The sequence below is a fragment of the Protopterus annectens genome, chromosome 2.part0, assembly GCF_019279795.1.
Source record: "Protopterus annectens isolate FY-2018-M chromosome 2.part0, PAN1.0, whole genome shotgun sequence".
Classification (NCBI taxonomy): domain Eukaryota; kingdom Metazoa; phylum Chordata; order Ceratodontiformes; family Protopteridae; genus Protopterus; species Protopterus annectens.
Window position 1 is genome coordinate 1381284654 of NC_056728.1, and position 19318 is coordinate 1381303971.

A 19318-nucleotide genomic window follows, 5' to 3' on the forward strand; every position below is an offset into this window, starting at 1 on the left:
ACAGGATGACAGCCTTGGTAACTGTACTAAATGTTGCCATGTTCCTACAGGATCACAGCCTTGGTGTTGCAGATTATTTATATGGCCTCATCAGACATGTATGCAGGGTAAACTCATCATTTATTCATAGGCAGAAGATTTGTACAGTAACTCACATATAGTGCAGCAAAAGGCAGTTAAAAAGAGAAGAACATGACCATACCATGGGTAAATTATCTCCTAGCAACCCTACCCTAACCACTTAAAATGTACATCTCAGGAAGGAGCAATCACTTATTTCTGTAACATATTAGATGGAGAAAGGTATATGTTACAGGAGACCCCTATATAGCTCCATATTCTACATGAAAATATTATCTGTCCTACTACATGCTGGTTTGTTTTGACTATAGGGCTGATCTTTGGATAATTTAGATTTTTCAGACAGTTTGGTTTTATATAGGGATCTGATAATTGTGTGTATGGAGGGGTGGTGAGTTGCAAGTGAGTGAGAGTAAAAAAAAATGTTTTTTTCCTGTGGTCCTAAATGAGCCACTGATTTAAATGGCTGCAGATAAAAATATGAATTTTGCTTAAATGGCAAAAAAATGGAACCTATCAAAATTCTGAAGCTTAAATTTGATTTCTCATACCCTTAGAAACTCTTTGATGATTCATCCAGTGCTAGCTGCCTGAGTTACGAGTTATAAAACCCTAATATGTACTGATGTCCTTGGTACTTTATTTTTTTTTTCATGAACATAGACAGAAGATGAACCAATATCTCAAAAAAGGGTTGAGTATCTTTGATATGTTGCAGTCATCATACAAATATTTGTTTGAATCAGTCCATGATGGGCACAATAATATTGGGTGTAGAACTGCAGTATAAGAAAACAAAGACTGCTGACATTTCATTAGCTCTAAACTTTTTATAGTGGGAAATGGAAAACTAAAATTAGTGCTTAAATATATTTCATTATGTTAATAAACTGTGTTATCACTTGGTTTTGCAACTTTACTGGCCTATCCAAAATATGAAATTAGATGCATTAAACCAAAATAATGCAGAGAGGTATATATAATGGGATTACAGATTCAAAGTGCTGATTGGCTGAGAAGCTCTAAACACAGGTATCCATATCAGTACAATTCACCCTTCTTCACAGATTGACAGTGATCTATACCCTTAGTGCAATCAGAAATATGGATCCTGGTTTTAATTACTTGAAACCACCGTCTAAACCAAGCTCAAATAATGCTGCCCTTTAAAAGTGACTAATATTCATTTTTCATACATACCTTGCTGGAACTTGGATAATAAGGTACTGAATTTCTTGCCATTTTATTTTACTTTGTTGATGCTGAAAAATCTCCTTTGTTGATTCAGCTGTTACATATTGCTTAAGAAGTTAAAATTAAAATAAAATCCTGGGGTTCCATTTGAAGGATGCTTTTGCCAGACTGTTTGTGATGGTAATCGCTGTGGCAGGGAGGGGTGCATATAAATATTCTATAATCGCAACAGAAGAGATATTTGAATTCTAGCATTCTATTCATGAAGTACTCCGTGCGTTGATTCCACCCCTTAAATTAACATCTCAAATCCTCTGTAAGTTAATGTTTTTACAGCTTTTATCATTTTCATGATGTCTTTACATATATAATCATAGTACTTAATGTGTGCTGTACACTGCACTGATGCTTGATGCACAGACATGCATTTGGCCAAGCCTGACAAATCAAATAGGTAACCAACTGAGAGTAATGTAGACGTAACTCGAAGTCCAAGAACTTCAGATAGTTATATTAGTTAGAGGGGTGCAGGACTCCTCTGTAAAAAAGGTTGATGCATTTTCCTGTTTAGTATGTAACACATAAGAGAAAGAGCTTTGATATATGCATATTTAATTCTGTGTAAGCTTCATTTCAAATGTGTCTACAACACTTTCAATCCAGGAGATAAGAGAGACAAAGCAAGATTATAAATGGCTAATTTTTTGTTTCTCAGTAATTTAAGAGCAATTTGTAATGTTGGCATTTTAAGTTATTCTCACCCTTGCATTTAAAGAAAATGCTGATACCCAGGGACATTTCCAACTTGCAAATGTCCCCTGGGGAGAACTTTTGGAGCTTCTGATCATTTGGGTAAGTCTAGGTATATTGTTGTAAAAGTTTATGCTACTGTTCATTTTTTTAAATGGCAAATGTAATTCATGACATGTTATAAAACCCTACTAAAAGAAAGTGGGGGGTGTAAGTTTTCTTCTTTTTGTAATTAAGTCCATCTCTATGATTAATAAAACATTCTGTCCAGTTAGCAAGTAGCCTGCAAGCTGAATTTATCTCTATTTTAATCTTTCCACATAAGATATGTGGTGAGCTATATCATACATGTGAAAACATGATTCAGTGAAACCAATAGTTCATATTATTCCTGGATACATCATATTGTCAATAAAAGCCTTTTAAAATGACCACCAACATAATATTTAGTTTCCTCCTCTGTGATATGTCAGCCTTTGAACAGGTCATTTTAGTTTGGTAGGTAAGACTGATGTATAGTTCCCAAACTGGGTAGTGAAGGATGCTAAGTCTACTGCAAAAAACATTTGCTGTTTTTTATTTATTTGTTTGTTTTAAGTAGTGTTCCCTTCAGTGGTAAACCTTAGATCACTGAATGAAGTGTAGTCTATACAGCTTTGGCAGATTCATACTGCATAAATACAAGTTAGTAACTAAAACAACTATTAAGTTAATGATATTTCATTCCTACTTTTCCTGATCTGTACAAAGCCATATTAAGAGCTGCAGTACTGAACTATGGAGCAGATTCTGTCAGAAACATCTACAAATACTTAAATAAGGAGTTAAATGCATAGTGTCTGTAGGGATGCTTTTATAACAAAAGAGCTCCTTAAAGAGTGGACTATTATCATAAACATAATAAAATCACTTTACAGTTTTAGACTAGAAGGGGCCTATTGATATAATCAAAGCATGGCAATGCTGTTTAAGCTACCACTGAAGAATAGCGTGCTAGACTTTATACCTTGTATGAAACATCAATCTTATATGGCAAAGTAAGCTTCATATGTTTGATGAATTACACTTATTTTGGCTGCTTGGTCATATCTAAAATTTATAGAATTTTGGACTGTCCTGGCATATGGACATTTTATTAAATGCAGCCATGTCATATATGTATGTAAATAAGTATACATAGCTCTCTCTCTCTCTCTCTCTCTCTATGTGTGTGTGTGTGTGTGTATATATATATATATATATATATATATATATATATATATATATATATATATATATCTTTTTTCCACGGGCAAGCCCCACACCTCACCCCACCCACACCACATATTCCAACTCCACACTGTGCACAAAAGAGAAAATTCCTTACACAGTTATCACTGCAGGTGCACAAACATACACTTTTAGGTTCATAGGTGTGTACTAGGCTAATGGCCCTGGGGCCTTTACATGCCTAGCCATAGGATTACCCTAGCATCGTGCCACCTGACCTTAGTTCCCAGTGCCTCTGTTGATTAGAGCCACTGGAGTTATCTCCAGGGTGAATTTTCTATTTCCCATCCACTCACCGAGATTTCTCTTGAAGAGGGTCAACAAGGTGCTCTGCTTGACATGTATGAGGAAGTCTATTCCATGGCATGGGCAGTCACTGGGTTATGAACTTGTCCTTCTAGTACATTTTGTTGAATGTGGTAATGAGGTTGAGATCTCTGGAGTGTGTGTTGCGGAGGGATTGGGATTTTTTTAGATGTAGCATTTCTAACAGAGCTGGGTCAGACAAGGCTTTGTAAGTCAAGCAGAGATCGCCTCTAAGTAGGTGATATGAGACAGAGAATAGTTGTAGTTTTTTGAGTCTGTCTATATGGGACAAGTGTTTAAGGCCTAAGATCCTCTTTGTGAGGTACTTCTGCGGCCTCGCCAGTTGTTTCAGGTGTCTAATGAGGTACATGCCAAATGTGACATTGTACTTGATGATTGGCCTATTGAGGGAAGGGTAGAGGGAGACAATGACCTCTTTCTTCCTGGATGCAAAACCCTTAGTAATGAGATGTGCCACATAGAAGGACTTTCTGACCACAGTGGCAATGTGGTGATCAAAATAGTGGTTGTTGTCAACTTGTGTTCCCTGATCTTTTATAACACCTTCTGTGTTCAGTGGACTACCATCGATGTGGTAATTCATGGGAACCGGGGTTTTACCAAAGGGGATGATGACACATTTTTTGGCATTCTGCTTAAGGCATGGTTCTCTCACCAGTTGTTGGTCTCAGTGAGGCCATTCTGTAGGATGTCAGCATCACTTGGGGAGTTAATAAAAGCATCCAACTTGCAATCATCTGCGAACCTTGTCAGCCAGAGTCCCGTTGTGTTGGCCTGGACTTTCAGAGTAGTAGATACCAAACAGAAGAGGAACCAGGACCAAACCCTGTGGGACCCCATTCGTGACTAGTCGGCAGTCTGACTTGGAATCAGCTACTTTCACAGTGTGGGTTCTATCTGTGAGCCAGTTTGCAACTCACCTAGTGATATAGGGGTTGATGCCTAGCTTAGTGAGTTTTTCTATGATTCCTGAGTGGGGAATGATATCAAAGGCCTTAGCCAGATCAAGGTAGGCTGCATGAACTACCTTACCTTCATCCACAGCTCTGGTGACTGACTCAAAGAAGTCGACCAAGTTGAGCAGGCATGATCTACCTTTCACAAAACCAAACTGTGTGGGATCCAGAGTTTGGAGATTCCATATAGCCTCGTTTATTAGGTCCATGATGATGCATTCCATAGCTTTGCATATCAGGCTCATGGGACGATAGTTCCCAGGGTCTGTAGTCGCTCCTCCCTTGTGGAGAGGGATGACTGTAGCAGTGTACCATTCGGTAGGGACAAAGCCTGAGCCTTTGGTGGGAGGGGTAAAGTTGGCACTGAATCTGTCGGCCAGTATATTGGCGATATCTTTTGGCTCAGTATAGGAGGTACCATTGTGCAGTAGCTCAGAGCAAATCTGGGTATTGCCGTGGAGATTCTTTACATAACTATAGAAGGCCTTGTGGCTGTCTTTACTATCTGCTGCAATTCTGTTTTCATACCTAGCTTTAGAGGATTTGATGAGGGATCTCAACTTTTTGTTGAGGCTAATAAGGGAGTTTATCCAGTCTTGGGACTTCACCTTATTCCACATCAGTTTCCTCCTCTTTTGTAGGGTTTGTTTATGGCAGGGAACCACCAGCTTGGCTTAATTTTTTGGAGGAGAGTGTCGGTTCTATTGGGTATGGTGAGAGCCATGCATTTGTGTACGTGTTCATACAGTGCATTGGTGTATGATTTGATGGTCATGCAACTATTCTCCATTTGCATGGGTACCAGGAAGTTAGCCACCTCTGTTTTTAGGAGCCCAAAGTTAGCTTTGGAGAAGTTTTTCATGGTGGTTACCTTTGTGGGGGGGGGGGGGTATGTAGATTTCCAAAGTGATTAGTTTGTGGTCAGATCTAACCAGGGAGGAGTTTTGGTGTAGAGCAACAGTAGCCCATGTTAGTAATGACCAGGTCAAGGATGTTGCTACCTCTAGTGGGGGTAAGAATGAGCTGGTCCAGGGCATTGGAATTAATGAATTCCATGAAACGTTGGGCAAGTGTACATGAGTAGTTTTCCCAGTTAATGGAGGGGTAGTTGAAGTCACCCAGTATGAGAGTGTTAGATTGAACCCTAATATTCTCCAGGGTGCTTAGGAATGTAGAGTGTGAGTCTTGGGACATGGTAGGGGACCTATAGCAGGCTACGACCTGAATTGCTGTCTTATCCAGTGTTAGCTGCACCTGAAGTATCGCTGATGCGTTATGTTGGGCTACCAGTCTGGAGGTGTGCGCATCTTTTATGAATATGAAAACACCATTGCCTTTCGAGCTTCTGTCCAAGTTCTGGGGCCGAAAGGTGTGGAATGAGTTATAGCCTGGTAGCACAGGGGTGCTTTCTGCTGCCTTGAACCTGGTCTCTTTTACAGCACAAATGTCGATGTTCTCCATTTTAAGAAGTACTTTGAGCGAGTGCATTTTAAGATTTAGTCTTCTAGCGCTGAACAGCATGGCCCTCAGATTGCATTTGCTTGTAGCTGTTATGGTGGTAATTTGGTCTTTGGAACACCACCTAAAAAAAGGCACTATAGGGGTGGCAAGACCCTTGGCCAGTATTCAGAAGCCCAGAGGTGACAGATGCAGGCCATCTCTGGAAAAACATCAAGGTCTGTCAGTCATGTCATCCCAGGCAGACAGATACTGGATCCTCTTAGAATGATACCAGAAACTTAGCTAATTGTTGAAATCAGTCATTTTCTGCTTGTACTGTGGTATCATTCTGGGTGATGGTAGGATGCTGCTCAGGGCTAGGGACATACCTGCCTAGGCTACATAATCCAAGAGCTCCTCCATGTCTCTTTTCATATAGTCCAGGGAGGTACAGTACGTCTCAAGTCATTCACACCCACATGTACAATGACAGAGTCATATTTGTACCTCTAGTTGATGAACCGGAGTGCGTGCGTTATGTGGTGGATCCTGGCACCTGGCAGGCAGCTGACTGTTACTTTTTCCTTATTCAACCTAGTGAGTGGGACATCAGTGTGCCTCACTATCGAGTCATCTATGACTAGCGTGTTGGCTATGCAGTTTTGCCTTAGGGGCTTTGGTTGAGTGGCACACTGTTTAGGAGAGTTATGTGTCTCGTGATTAGTGTTGTGTTGTGGTGGTCGAGTACATTTCTGCCTTAGAGGTCTCCGCTGTTTGGGTAGATTTTTATTGAGAGCCTCGTGAAGGTGGGTGTGTTTGTGTTTTTATGTGAAGGCAATGTTGGTGTGTGTTCTGGAGGGCTATGTGTTCCATATGGTGTTGTGCAAGTGTTGACCTTCTCCTCTTGATTAGCTATTCCGGTCTTGGCTGGAGAGTTCATAGCTTCCAATTTGGTTATATAAGTGCATCTCTCGCAAGTCTGAGTGTTGGGAGGTAAGAGGAGAGGGTTGTCAGTGTACATGAGGCAGTTGCTACATTGCCTCAGGATGCCCAATTTCACCAGGTTAATAGGAGAAAGCACAGGGAAATGACCTTTAGACATGCCTGGAGGGGTGGGCATAAATAATAAGTAATGGAGCTGTTTCCTTGTAGAATGTTTAGTGCTGGTAGCCCTTCTGTGTGCTACAATAATTGCTACAAGAAGTCTGGTAAAGTGATAGACTAATAAGCTAGTAAATGTGAAGGAGAGGAGAGAACTAGCAGATCTAAGGGAAAAATTGAAGAGCAGACTTTGGCATCACCCAGAAGCTTACAAACAGTCCTTGATACAGCAAGTATGTATCTGGACTAGACTAGTTACAGGAAAGGCGGGAAATAAGTGCAAACATGGGCTTTTAAATCAGAAAGTTGAAAGAGATGGAAAAACTCACCAAACGGTCAATAAACTACAATTTCTGGACTAGAAACCTCTCCTCTTGTGGTAGATAGGCTACCTAGTGCTTACCAATCCCACTGACAAGCTAGAAGGCTTCCCTCAAATACAGAAAGGCTTGGGGGGCTCAGAAGCTTACAGTCTTGGATACGGCACATCTGCATCTGGACTAGACTAGTTACAGAAAAAGCGGGAAACACACTCAAATGCGGGCTTTTAAACCAGAAAAGTTGAGAGAAATGGAAAAAACTGCCCAAACGGCCAATAACTACAATTTCTGGGCCAGAAACCATGCCTTTTGTGGTAGATAGGCTACCTACTGCTTACCACTCCCACTGATAAGCTAGAAGGCTTCCCTCCAGCACAGAAAGGCTTGGGGGGCTCATAAGGTTACAAACAGTCCTGGATACAGCAAATCTGTATCTGGACTAGACTAGTTACAGAAAAGGCAAGAAACAACAGTGGGCATTATCAGGACAAAATTACTGAACAAAACTAATTTGCATACAATCAGTCAAATGTGATTGCCATTTTTGTTTATATCAGTTGTGACACTTTGTTTGTAGATAAAATGTACTACACCTATATATACACATATGTGCTTGTATGTGTATGTATTTATACATTTATACATATATATATATATATATATATATATATATATATATATATATATATATATATGTACAGACACACACTTTAGTCAAGTATCCCATACATTAACCCCAGAAAAGTCAGCCACAAAAGTTCAACAAACCAAATGTTGACACATTACCACACTGCACCGAGAAAGAACCTTGGTGCATGCAATTGTCGTACAAAAAAAAAACATTGTTTTTACAGGGGGGATTTCCCCCCTGTACCCCCACATGTGGGTGTATCCCAACCCCCTCCCCCCTGCTAATCATATGTACTAACTCCTAGATCACACAGTCTTCTGGGAATGGGAATACTCCCCTGCCTGGCAATTGTCATTCTCACACACCTGTCAACCATCTTCATATATCCAAATGTAGTCAACCATCTACATATATCCAAATGTAGTCAATTAAACAGATGTCAACAAACAATCATTTAGACCAAATTCAGGTTTTTATTTATATATATATATATATATATATATATATATATATATATATATATATATATATATATATGTATATCAATATATACATGGACAGAGAGAGTGAGAGTAACATGCCCTGACAGATATTGAAAGCAGGCACAAGTAAAGAGCCAGTACTAAAAAAGGAAATAATTGTGGTATTTGGAAGGAGGAATAAAGACAAGTGCATGAGAGAATGTATGATTAGCATGGACAGTGGAAGTGGTCCCTTTAAAGCAAGATACCTGTAACCCAGTAGCCCAAGTCAATTGTATGTCTGCTCCTTTTAAGGCCAGGAAAGATTCAGTATGGCAGACGTTGTTGGAATAAGAGTTCTAAGACATCTGAAGCATATCTGTGTAGGGCAGCTTTTTCCAAGGCAGGTTTCTATTTTGGAAACATAACTGCCCCTGTGTTCAATGCCGATCAAACTAATTATAGAATACAAAGCCCTTTTGGGATACACCTCACCAGGCATATATATTTGCAAAGATGTTAGGAGTTCCTAGAAAAGAGAATCATAGGTTTAAAATCCCTAAATCATCAAAAAAAGATTACAAGCAATGCCCCGCTTTTCTGTGTCTTAAAGATTCCTTAATGGAGACCTATGTCTTGCCTTCTATACAAATCAGGGACCCAGTAGTCCAGGACCTCTTGTACTTTCACAAATCAAATAGTCACATTAATGCTAAAACAAGGGATCTGAACATGCTTCAGAAGATCAGTAAAACAAAGTGGAGAGACACATTTGGTGCTATTTGTCTCCCTCACCTCTGGAATCACCCCCCCCCCCCCAGGTAAAGCATTGTGCTACACTATCTTCCTTCAGATAAGATGTGGATAATTAGATTGGTGTTTATAAATTCACTTCAGCATAACTGGCTTAGCACTACCTGAGATGGGAGGTACAGTCTACGCTGGGACCTAGCAAGGCATAATGGTCTCAAGACTCTGTACCTTTGAACTTCCCATAGTTTGTCTAAAGTCTTGGTAAGTGAGAGTTTGGAAAAGATGTTATTTTATTCATCAGTGTAACGCTTGTTGATAATAGTCATTGAACTGCATGAATCAAACACTACTGAGAAAAAAATGCTGTTTGAGCTCTGTTTAATTGGAGGGAGTATTTAAGACCTGAAAATTGTGCTCTGCACCAGAAATGAGTGTTGCAGTTAAATTGGCTAATAATTAAACTGTCTACTTATTGAAAACTGAACCTCTGTTTTATTTCATCTGTCATCATAATTTTGGTTCTATCTCTTCTCTGTTTGGTTTATTAAAAACCGTTTTTACAAAAGCCGTGGTGTGTCACAGTAAGCACATGCAGTTTGGATAAGGAAAAGGTCATCTGTCTGTCAGGTGCCAGGATCCACCACATCACACACACATGCAAGTCTCTCAACAACAGGCACTGTTATGACTCCATCACAGTCCATGTTGATGTGAACGACTTGAGATGTACCTCCCTGGACTACATGAAGAGAGACATGACTGAGGTCTCGGATTATGTGTCTCAGACAGGTATGTCCCTAGCCTTAAGCAGCATTTTACCTTCACCTAGGATGATACCTCAGTACAAACAAAACATGATTGACTTCAGCAATTGGCTTATCTTCAGGTATCATTCAAAGGGGATGCAGTATCTGTCAGCCTGGTATGACATGGTCAACAGACCTCGATACTTTGCCCGAGATGGCCTTCATCTGTCAGCCCTGGGATTTTGGCTACTGGCTAAGGCTTTTGCCATCCCCATAGTACCTTTTTAGGCAATGTCACAAGAACTAAATTCCCGATGTAAAAATATCCTCTAAAAACAACCTCAAGGTTATGCTGCTAAACGCTAGCAGTCTAAACCAGAAACTGCACTCAGTGGAAGCAGTCCTCACCCTGGAAGATGGTGACATTTGTGCAGTCACTGAGACCTGGTCTAAGGCTGCAGAGTGCACCCCAGCTATACCAGGTTACATTTCCTTCCACACATTCAGACCACAAACTGAAAGCATGAGAACTAAAGGAGGTGGTGTAGCAATATTCATTAAAGATAAATACGCCTCAGGATTGGTTAAACAGCACAATTTGCAATTGGCTGTAGGTAAGACCCCTCTTCAGGACATTGCCAGCTATAGGACCCCCCTCCATGAATCAGGACATCCACTCAACCTACTTGAATCTACTTGAGTCAGTCAAAATACAACCAAACACCCTGGTTTTGAGTGACTTTAATTACCCATCCATAGACCGGGTAAGTTATATGTATTCTAACTCACTTGCCGAAAGGTTCCTGGACTTCATTTATTTCAGTGCTCTAGACTAGCTGATTGACACACCCATAAGCAGCTCAAACATCCTAGACCTGGTGCTCATCAACATGGGGGACCGCTACACCACCCCAGTGTGTGGCTTAGCAACAACTAGATTAAAAAACTTCTCCAAGAGAATGATGGCATAAATAGCTTCATAACTCCTCCCCCCAACTGGTGGAACAGACACCTATGCTGAGTTATATATCAAAGCTTTATACAATCACCTACCTATACAGTCATATTGACTCTGCCGTACCTGATAGAACCAAAGCAAGAACTTCAAGGAAAAACAAACCTGCCTGGTGGGCAACTGCCATTAATAGGCTATACGATAGGAGAAAGAAATTGCTGTCTAAAAGTCGAAAGTAACAGTCTCAACTGGAAGTACTCCCTTCTCGACTTAAACAAGCAAATAAGACTCCTAGAGAAGCCCTCCAAAGCTAGCTATGAATCCAAATTAACTTCCCTAACTAAGGATAACCACAAGGTGTTCTTTAGTTGCATCCTTAACCTCAAAGATAAGGCCCAGATTTGAGCTGAACTCACAGTTAATGGTATTACATATAAAGAACCTGTGGATATAACAAACCTGCTGGCTGACAGGTTCAGTGAAAACTTCACTCCCCTGACCCTGCCACATATACCCCAAAACATACCTAACACCTATCCCCTGCCTAGTATCTCAGAGGAGCAGGTCTTAAATGCTCTCTCCAAGGCCAAAAACACAGCCTCTATGAGACCAGACAGCATCCCAGGCTATGTTTTACATGAGTTAAAACAGGAATTAGCATCACCATTGATCATGCTTTGAGCATGCTTTTCAGGCACAGCCTAAGCACTGGCTTCGTCCCAGTGGAATGGAAAACAGCTACTGTTATCTCTTTGCATTAAAAGGGTACAACCACAGACTCCAGGAACTAGAGACTCATTAGCCTGACCAGCCTTATCTGCAAGGCCATGGAACAAATCATCATGGACCTTATAAGCAAAGAAATAGGAAATCTCCAGATGCTGACCCCACCCAGTTTGGCTTTGTCAAGGGGAAATCATGCCTGTTTAACTTGGTGGACTTCCTAGAGACAGTCACCAAAGCCCTAGATGAGGACAAATCTGTGCATATGGCCCACCTAGACTTAGTCAAGGCCTTTGACACAATCCCTCACTCAGGCATCATTGATAAACTCACCCAGCTGGGTATCAACCCATATATTGTCAGGTGGGTTGCAAACTGGTTGACTGATAGAATTCATGTAGTCAAAATAGGGGACTCCACTTCCTCCAGCAGATTTGTAACCAAGAGGTGTTCCACAGGCATTGGGTTTGAGATCCCTACTGTTCAGAATCTACTTCTCTGAAGTACAGACTAAAACTAAAGGACTGTGGCTGACAAAGTTTGCTGATAACTACAAACTGGGAGTGATCACTGAAACCCCTAGCGATGTCAACGTCTTGCAAGAAGGTCTTGCACAGACTAATGACTAATCATGGTCTTAAACTTAATGCAGAAAAATGCATTATCACCCCCTTCAGCAAGGGGGATGTTATTGAAAACTATCACATCAATAGCAATACCATAAGCACACAGTCAGTGGTGAGAGATCTGGACACACAGGTTGACAGCAACATTAACTTCGATCACCATGTCTCCACAGTGGTAAGAGGGGCATTTTATATTGCTCATCTCATAAGTAAGGGCATTGCCCCCAGACAAAAAGTGGTTATAACCCCCTGTACTTTTCCCTCATCGGGCCAGTAATAGAGTACAATGCTTCCTTTGGTATGTTCCATTCTAAACACCTGCAGCAATTGGAGAGACCATAAAGGTTCCTTATAAAGAAAATTCAGCATCTTCAAGATCTGTGTTATGCAGACAGACTGAATCATTGTCACTTTACTTCTTGTCGTACAGACTACTTAGAGACCACCTGTGCCTCGCATATAAAGCAATCTCTGACCCAGCTTTAATGAAAATGCTGCACATTCACAAGTCAAATGGTACACGGGTCACTCGCTCAAAGACCTTAACCTGGCATGTGACATCAACAGAACTTGCCGGAGAGGCAGATTTGCCTCACAGAGGTTGCCCCACCTATGGAACAAGCTTCCTATTCATGTTAAACAAAGCCACTCATTAGTCCTATTTAAATATAACTTGGATGATTAGATGGGTAATCTGAATTTCACTCCTGGGGGTTCCACCTGTATCTCTTTTGGACAGAGGCAATTAGGTGCTGATTTTAGTGCCTGCTTGAACCAGACACCCTTGGAACATGTGTTGAACTTGGCTAGGTAAGGTACCTGGGGCAGTTAGCCTAGTAACCTCCTTTGATCCTATGCGCGCACACACACACACACACACACACACACACACACACACACACACACACACACACACACACACACACACACACACGCACACACCTGCATCTTGCTTTTAATTACAGGGCCACCTTTATCAATACAGTAAGACACAGGCAGGTATGACTAAGTCTAGAATAGTTACAAACTTAGTGGTAGAAGAGCACTCAGCCTTCAGACTTGTGCCTATTTACACCTTTGAATGTGTGATTATCTTAGACCTTTTGGCACCCTTTTACTTTTGCATCCTGGAACTATGTAGAAAGTGTAGAATTCTAAGTCTAAGACAAAACTGCAGAAATCTTTATGGTCCCAGTTTCCTAGGAGATTCTGTTACCGGATAGCATGATTATTTTTCTTAGGCACCTTAAATGTACCTCACATGTGTGCATTATAACAGACCCTAGTTAGGCACTGCATGAGCATTAGTCTAACAAAACGTAGTACACCTTGCCAAGATGTTTGAAACCCAGGGCTTTTTTATCTTGCCATAATTATTCTTTTTGTGTTTCTCAGGCACATAGAAATCAATGTTTCAGTCATAATTAAAATACGTATTTCTAATTGTCAGTCTCAATGTTATTTCTCCCTATCCCTTCTCGTATGCTTCCACAGTGTTGTACCCAGGTAAGTACTGAGCAGCATGAATTCATCGCCTCTCAGTAGCCATAGATACACACCCAGCTAGCTGCCTTGTAGAGTCTGTCATCACTGCATTGGACAGCTTTTGTTCTGTAGCTGTTGCATGTGTGTTGCATGAAGTGTCGTTTCAGTCTTGACATTTTCAACTACTGTGCCCCCATGGGGAGAAAAAAGACAGGAAAAGTTTAAAACATGAGATGTGAATGTTCTGCTTTATTAGCACAAAATTAGGTTATAAATAACTGCTACAAATGGCTAAACTTAAGTATGTGCTAATTATTATTACTCAATATTAACTAGTAGGTGAACATATCTGCAGTCAAGATCTGGACAGCTTACAGAAAGAGATACAGATGCACAATACATATAAACATAGAATTCATGCACAGCATATGCTAAGAAAATGTTTGTGCTTAGAAACAAACGATACAGCCATTTTACGTTGCCAATGTACAACTGTCAAACAGAAATAAGGTAAGAGAAAGAAAACAGTGAGTGAGCCAAGATGTTGTAACAAAATGTACATGGGTCTATTTTCTGCATTTGTCACAGTCTAATACAGAGATACTCGTGGGTTACTGGACACACTTTTCCAAATGACCACAGTTCAGCCTTACATGAGAAACCTCTATCCTTAGTGCAGAATTAATTTTTCATACAACAAGGGATATGCAAGATTCACTTTTAGTGTTCAGATCATATACCAGTTCTCTGCTTTTTAAATATTATTCTGTGCCCAAGAAGAGACTAGAACTCCTTCATTAAGAGTTTGTCGATTGGGCCCACACTGCAGTAGTGAGATGTGACTTCAGCAAGTAACCAGCCAAAGAAGATGTATTACAAGTAGTGTTGTGTATAGCTGTAGGTCAGACAAAAAAGCTGACCTATTCAGTTGTGCAGAACCTGAACAAGTACTATAAATGTCCCTTATGAAACCAAAAAATAGTACTCCATAGTTCATTTAAGACTAGACTACACCCTACCATGCATACACAGTGGCCCGAGGGGTAAGAAGTCATAACATTTTACAATATGTGCTTCTTTATGTTTTTAAGAGTGTTTGGAAAATGTGTTAGTAGTTAGATTTTAATGGAGGGGGGGATGAAACAGTTGCAGGGCACTTTTTTAAAATCAATGAAATTAAAGGATTTCAAAATATTTTTAAGCAAAACTCCACACTTTGAAGTAATTCAACATCCAAGAAACAACAATCATACAGGCAAAACAGTAATTAAGAACTCTGTAGGGCTTTGTCCCACACCACTGTGATTAATTATTGTTACCTCTGGGGTCACACATTATTTGAAGAAAAGTTCAGCTGTGCCATATTATTCTTTCTTTGTTGATGACATTTTTTTTGATATTAGCATGTTCAGGAATTGCAGTTTGGAAAGGGCACTTTCTGAATGAAGAAATTAAGCAATCGTATGAAGGCAGGTGAAAATCAAACGAGTCTCCTAAGCAATATTTGAAAGTCTCTTATTAAGATCTGTTGGGTACTCGTACAGAGAGGTGAAATTACAAATTCCAGCCTAGTGTTTACATCTGGCGTTGATTCTAAAGAGCATGTTCCACCTCCTCATGGTTACTTGCAAATTATGTGGAATGAATTTGTCCCTTACCCTTAAAATGAAAACAAAAGATGTAAGGAGGAGAGATCAGAAAAATAACGCAGTTGGCTGAGTGATGAAACACAACATCATGACAATTTTATTTTTCTATAACTCACTGTATATTGTAGATGATACATTTGTCTAGGTTCATTTAATGGTCAGGGTGGCAATTGGCAGAGATGAGAAAAACAATAATATGACTGACCTTACTTGCATGCCCCAGGAGGGTCAGTGAGCTCAGAGATACCAGTTCTGACTATAAATTCCTTGTAAGGCCCAGAAATGAGAAGGAGGCATCTGCCTATAAGGGGGTGGTTAATGAGGGGGTCAACATCACTCATATTAGTGGGTAGCAAAGCCTTCAAACAACCCCACTGTGCATCTATCAGTGGGCTAATTCAGGCATATGCAGGGCAATGACAAAGCTTAAGAAAGCCTCCTGTGTTTGAGCAGGGATTGATGAGTTGAAAGAGAAAATATCACAGTTTCAGTATTCTTTGATATTCAGAATGTTCCAGTTTTAGATGTTTATAAAAATGCTAAATTGTAAGGGGGTACAGGTTTAAGGCAGAGTCCTGCAGGACACCACTTGACTCTCAATTCACTGGACTTACTGCTGCTATCTCTGAAAGTCTATTATCATGTTTTTGGACTGGGATTTCCTTCACCGATGGGGTGAAAGAAGGGTGGAAACAGAGAATTAATGCATTTGATAATTATCAAATCTATACTAAAAGCATGTTTAATATCAAAAATGTAAATACATTCTAGAAAATAAATGTCATCATGTATACTGTTAGAAAATAATCTGAGTTATATCTAATGCAATAATCTACAATTACATGTTAATATTAAAAGAGCTATCTAGACCAGAATGGTTGTTTTCCAATTCCAATATTATTGTGTAATAACAGTAAAATATGTAAAAATAATAATTTGGCTTTACTTTGCTGTACAAGTTTATAATGTTAGCATAATATGAGTTTTGCAAAGTATGATTTTTTTTTCTAATTAATTTTGCTGAAACCTTTAGATAGTTGAAACATCCCAGCTAAATGTAACCTACCCTAAAGGGTTATATCTATTTGCCCCCTCACCCATTAGTCCCTAATGGAATGAATAAGTAGTAATGGGTAATAGTCGACTCCTGCAGCCTGAGGTCAGTGTTCCCCACCACCATAAAAAAAAAAAAAAAACGCTTTTACCTCAAAACAATAACAGTTTGCAATTGCAGTGAAAACCAGTAAAATGAAATTGCTTGCTTTTGCCTTTTTCTACTTACAAAATGCTTACACTACATCAACAGCAGTAGTGTGCTGGGCTCTGTCGCTCATGCTGATCTGGTTGGTATTTTACGGCAGTGGTAGCTTTATTTTACTGTTGCTAATTTACCCAGAGTAAATGCTGTCATGGAATGTGTTTAAACAGAGAGCATACTGCATCCTTGTTGTTTCTACTCACTTAATGAGCTAACGTTGTGAGGCTGGAAGTTTTACATTTATTGAGTTTATCTTTTCTTCTGCAAATAAGACTTTTGGAAGGTTCATTTACATCACAGACATTAGTTTATTTCATGATCTGTAAATCATGAAAAGATTTGTTATACTTTTGCCAACAGTAGCTATCATAGAAATGGGTTTAATTTTTGGGGGGGAGGAAATGGCAGGTAACTTTCAACACTGACTACAAACATTCTATTTGGAGGGCTTTTATTTAGCCCCTGTGTGTAGGTGTCAAAGTTTGCTTATTTACTGTGGCCAATGTACCATTAGTTTCGTTTAGAGATTTGTGGTTACCATGCTTTTCTAAATACATTACTGGAATTCCTTGCCTGAAATGAATCAATTAATTAAATAACTAGATTAATTAATTAATTAATTAATTAATTAATTAATTAATTAATACATGCTTAGTAATTCTGTTTGCCAACTTGGTCACTTATTTTCTCTATTGGCTTATATGTTTATTTATTTCCTTTTTGTACTCCCCACATTACAAGTTCATAGATCTATTCAGCCTACACTGTTATTCTTGGTGCAGCTTATGGGAAAAAAAAACACTAATGTTCTATTGCATTAACTGCACTGGTTCTGAGGAAAACACAACATTCCATCAAATGCATGGAACGAATGTGCTTTGCATACTAAGAGTTCCACTAGTCACATTACAGTAACTCCAGCAAAGCGGTGTTCAAGTTTTTATAGCCTCCCTATGTTATATTTGAAGCAATGGAGGTCATGTAACCAGTGATCATACAGAGTTTGTCAAGTATCTTAATTGGCGACTCTGTATAATATCAAACCAAATAAACTTAGCCTGACAAGAATTGGCCGTGGGTAGGAGACTCCACATCTTATCAGCAAAATCCTGTGTAGGTCCTGAGTAAACCGTAAACCTCATGCCTCCACTACACCATGCCTGCATAGGGAAAAAAGTGGCTAAACATAGACTAAGCCTAAGTAAAGAAACCAGTCTTATCTGACTCATCATGGGACAACATGAAAAATTCAAATTAGTGCAATCCAGCCATACAACATGAATATTCACTGTAATAATAACTAAAGTGTGATCACTGCCTCGTGCATCTCAAAATAGTTATACGTCATCATATATCATTGTATTAGAATAATACAAACACCTGTAATCAGAATGCACTCCCATATACCTTGTCAAATGACTCATACCATATTTGTTATTTATTATTTTTTGTTTTTTTTTATGTTTTGTTTACCAACTTTATGTTGGAGTGGCTTATGTATAACTTAAGTGAAAGATGATGAAGGATAGGTACTGTGCAGGAAACTGCGAGGTAACAGTACAGGACTGGGATTGATAAGCATTTCAGCTTTGAAAGTAAAAAAGCAAGATGCATGAGCTACATCACAAAAGAGTGGTAAACCATATCTGGAGGGATAAATAAATGAGTGAAGTTTTTTATGGGGGGGGGGTTATAGTGAGTACTTAGTCCTGAGGCATAGAGGAAGTATTTTGGTCTCTTAGATTCCCCATTTCTCCAGTCATGTTTAATATAGTGCATAAAGGTGTTGTGACGACCCTCCACCTCTGGGCCAGTAATCACTTAGCCTCAATCCTCACCACTGCCACCTGTGGGGAGCGTTCACTGAGAGGATAGCAGGTACACACACAATATTTCCAGATGCAGCTCTCTGCATCAAGCACAGTCAAGTACAATTTCCCTTAAGAGCACATGGGGAACACAGTCAGTCCAGGGCTGGTTTCTCCTCCTTTCTCCAGATCCCCAATTAGACTCCCCACTGGCACAGTTGAGATCTCAGCTGAGTGTCCAAGCCAAGACCTAAAGCACCCTTTCAGTCTGATCAGTGCTTTGTCTCCCTGCCCAAGTAGCTGACACACACACTCTTGGAGATTTGATTTACACACACACACACACACACACACACACACACACACACACACACACACCTGGGAAAGGCTGGCACAAGTTTACTAGCTATGCCCCCTTCTACTCAGACTATAAGGTAGTTACCACTGACACCAGACACTCCTGCCATCTACCTTAAGGCCCTTACAAGGGTACCCAATATACTGAAATTACTATTAATACAAATGGTACTCTGAGCAAGAGCAAAGCTATTAGGAGTGGCCCAGACAGTGTCACCAAATAAATATGCACATACTTTCAAAACTTAAATATCCCTAAAAGATCAGCCACAATGAAAGGTTTAAATATATTTAATAATAAATCATAAAAGAACAGGAAAATACTAAGTATATATTCACTGTGACATCAGAATTCAAAATCACAGGGGTGCAGAGAATAGATGGCCAACTGAGAGCAGTGAATTTTTAGAGCTCCATAAACTAGTATA

The 19318-nt window shown here is 39.7% G+C and overlaps 1 protein-coding gene across 31 annotated transcripts in view; it reads left to right on the forward strand.

The window, feature by feature from the left end:
* The window catches only part of ANK2 (ankyrin 2), a 3034032-nt gene that overhangs the window by 2392040 nt on the left and 622674 nt on the right, over positions 1-19318 (forward strand). For 19 of the 31 annotated variants that reach the window (XM_044061567.1, XM_044061562.1, XM_044061555.1 and 16 more), the window contains one exon: positions 13828-13839. The exons of the other annotated variants lie outside the window; for them this stretch is intronic. In XM_044061567.1, the coding sequence (XP_043917502.1) occupies positions 13828-13839 (12 nt within the window). The remainder of the gene's footprint in view (positions 1-13827; positions 13840-19318) is intronic. 31 annotated transcript variants of the gene reach the window in all.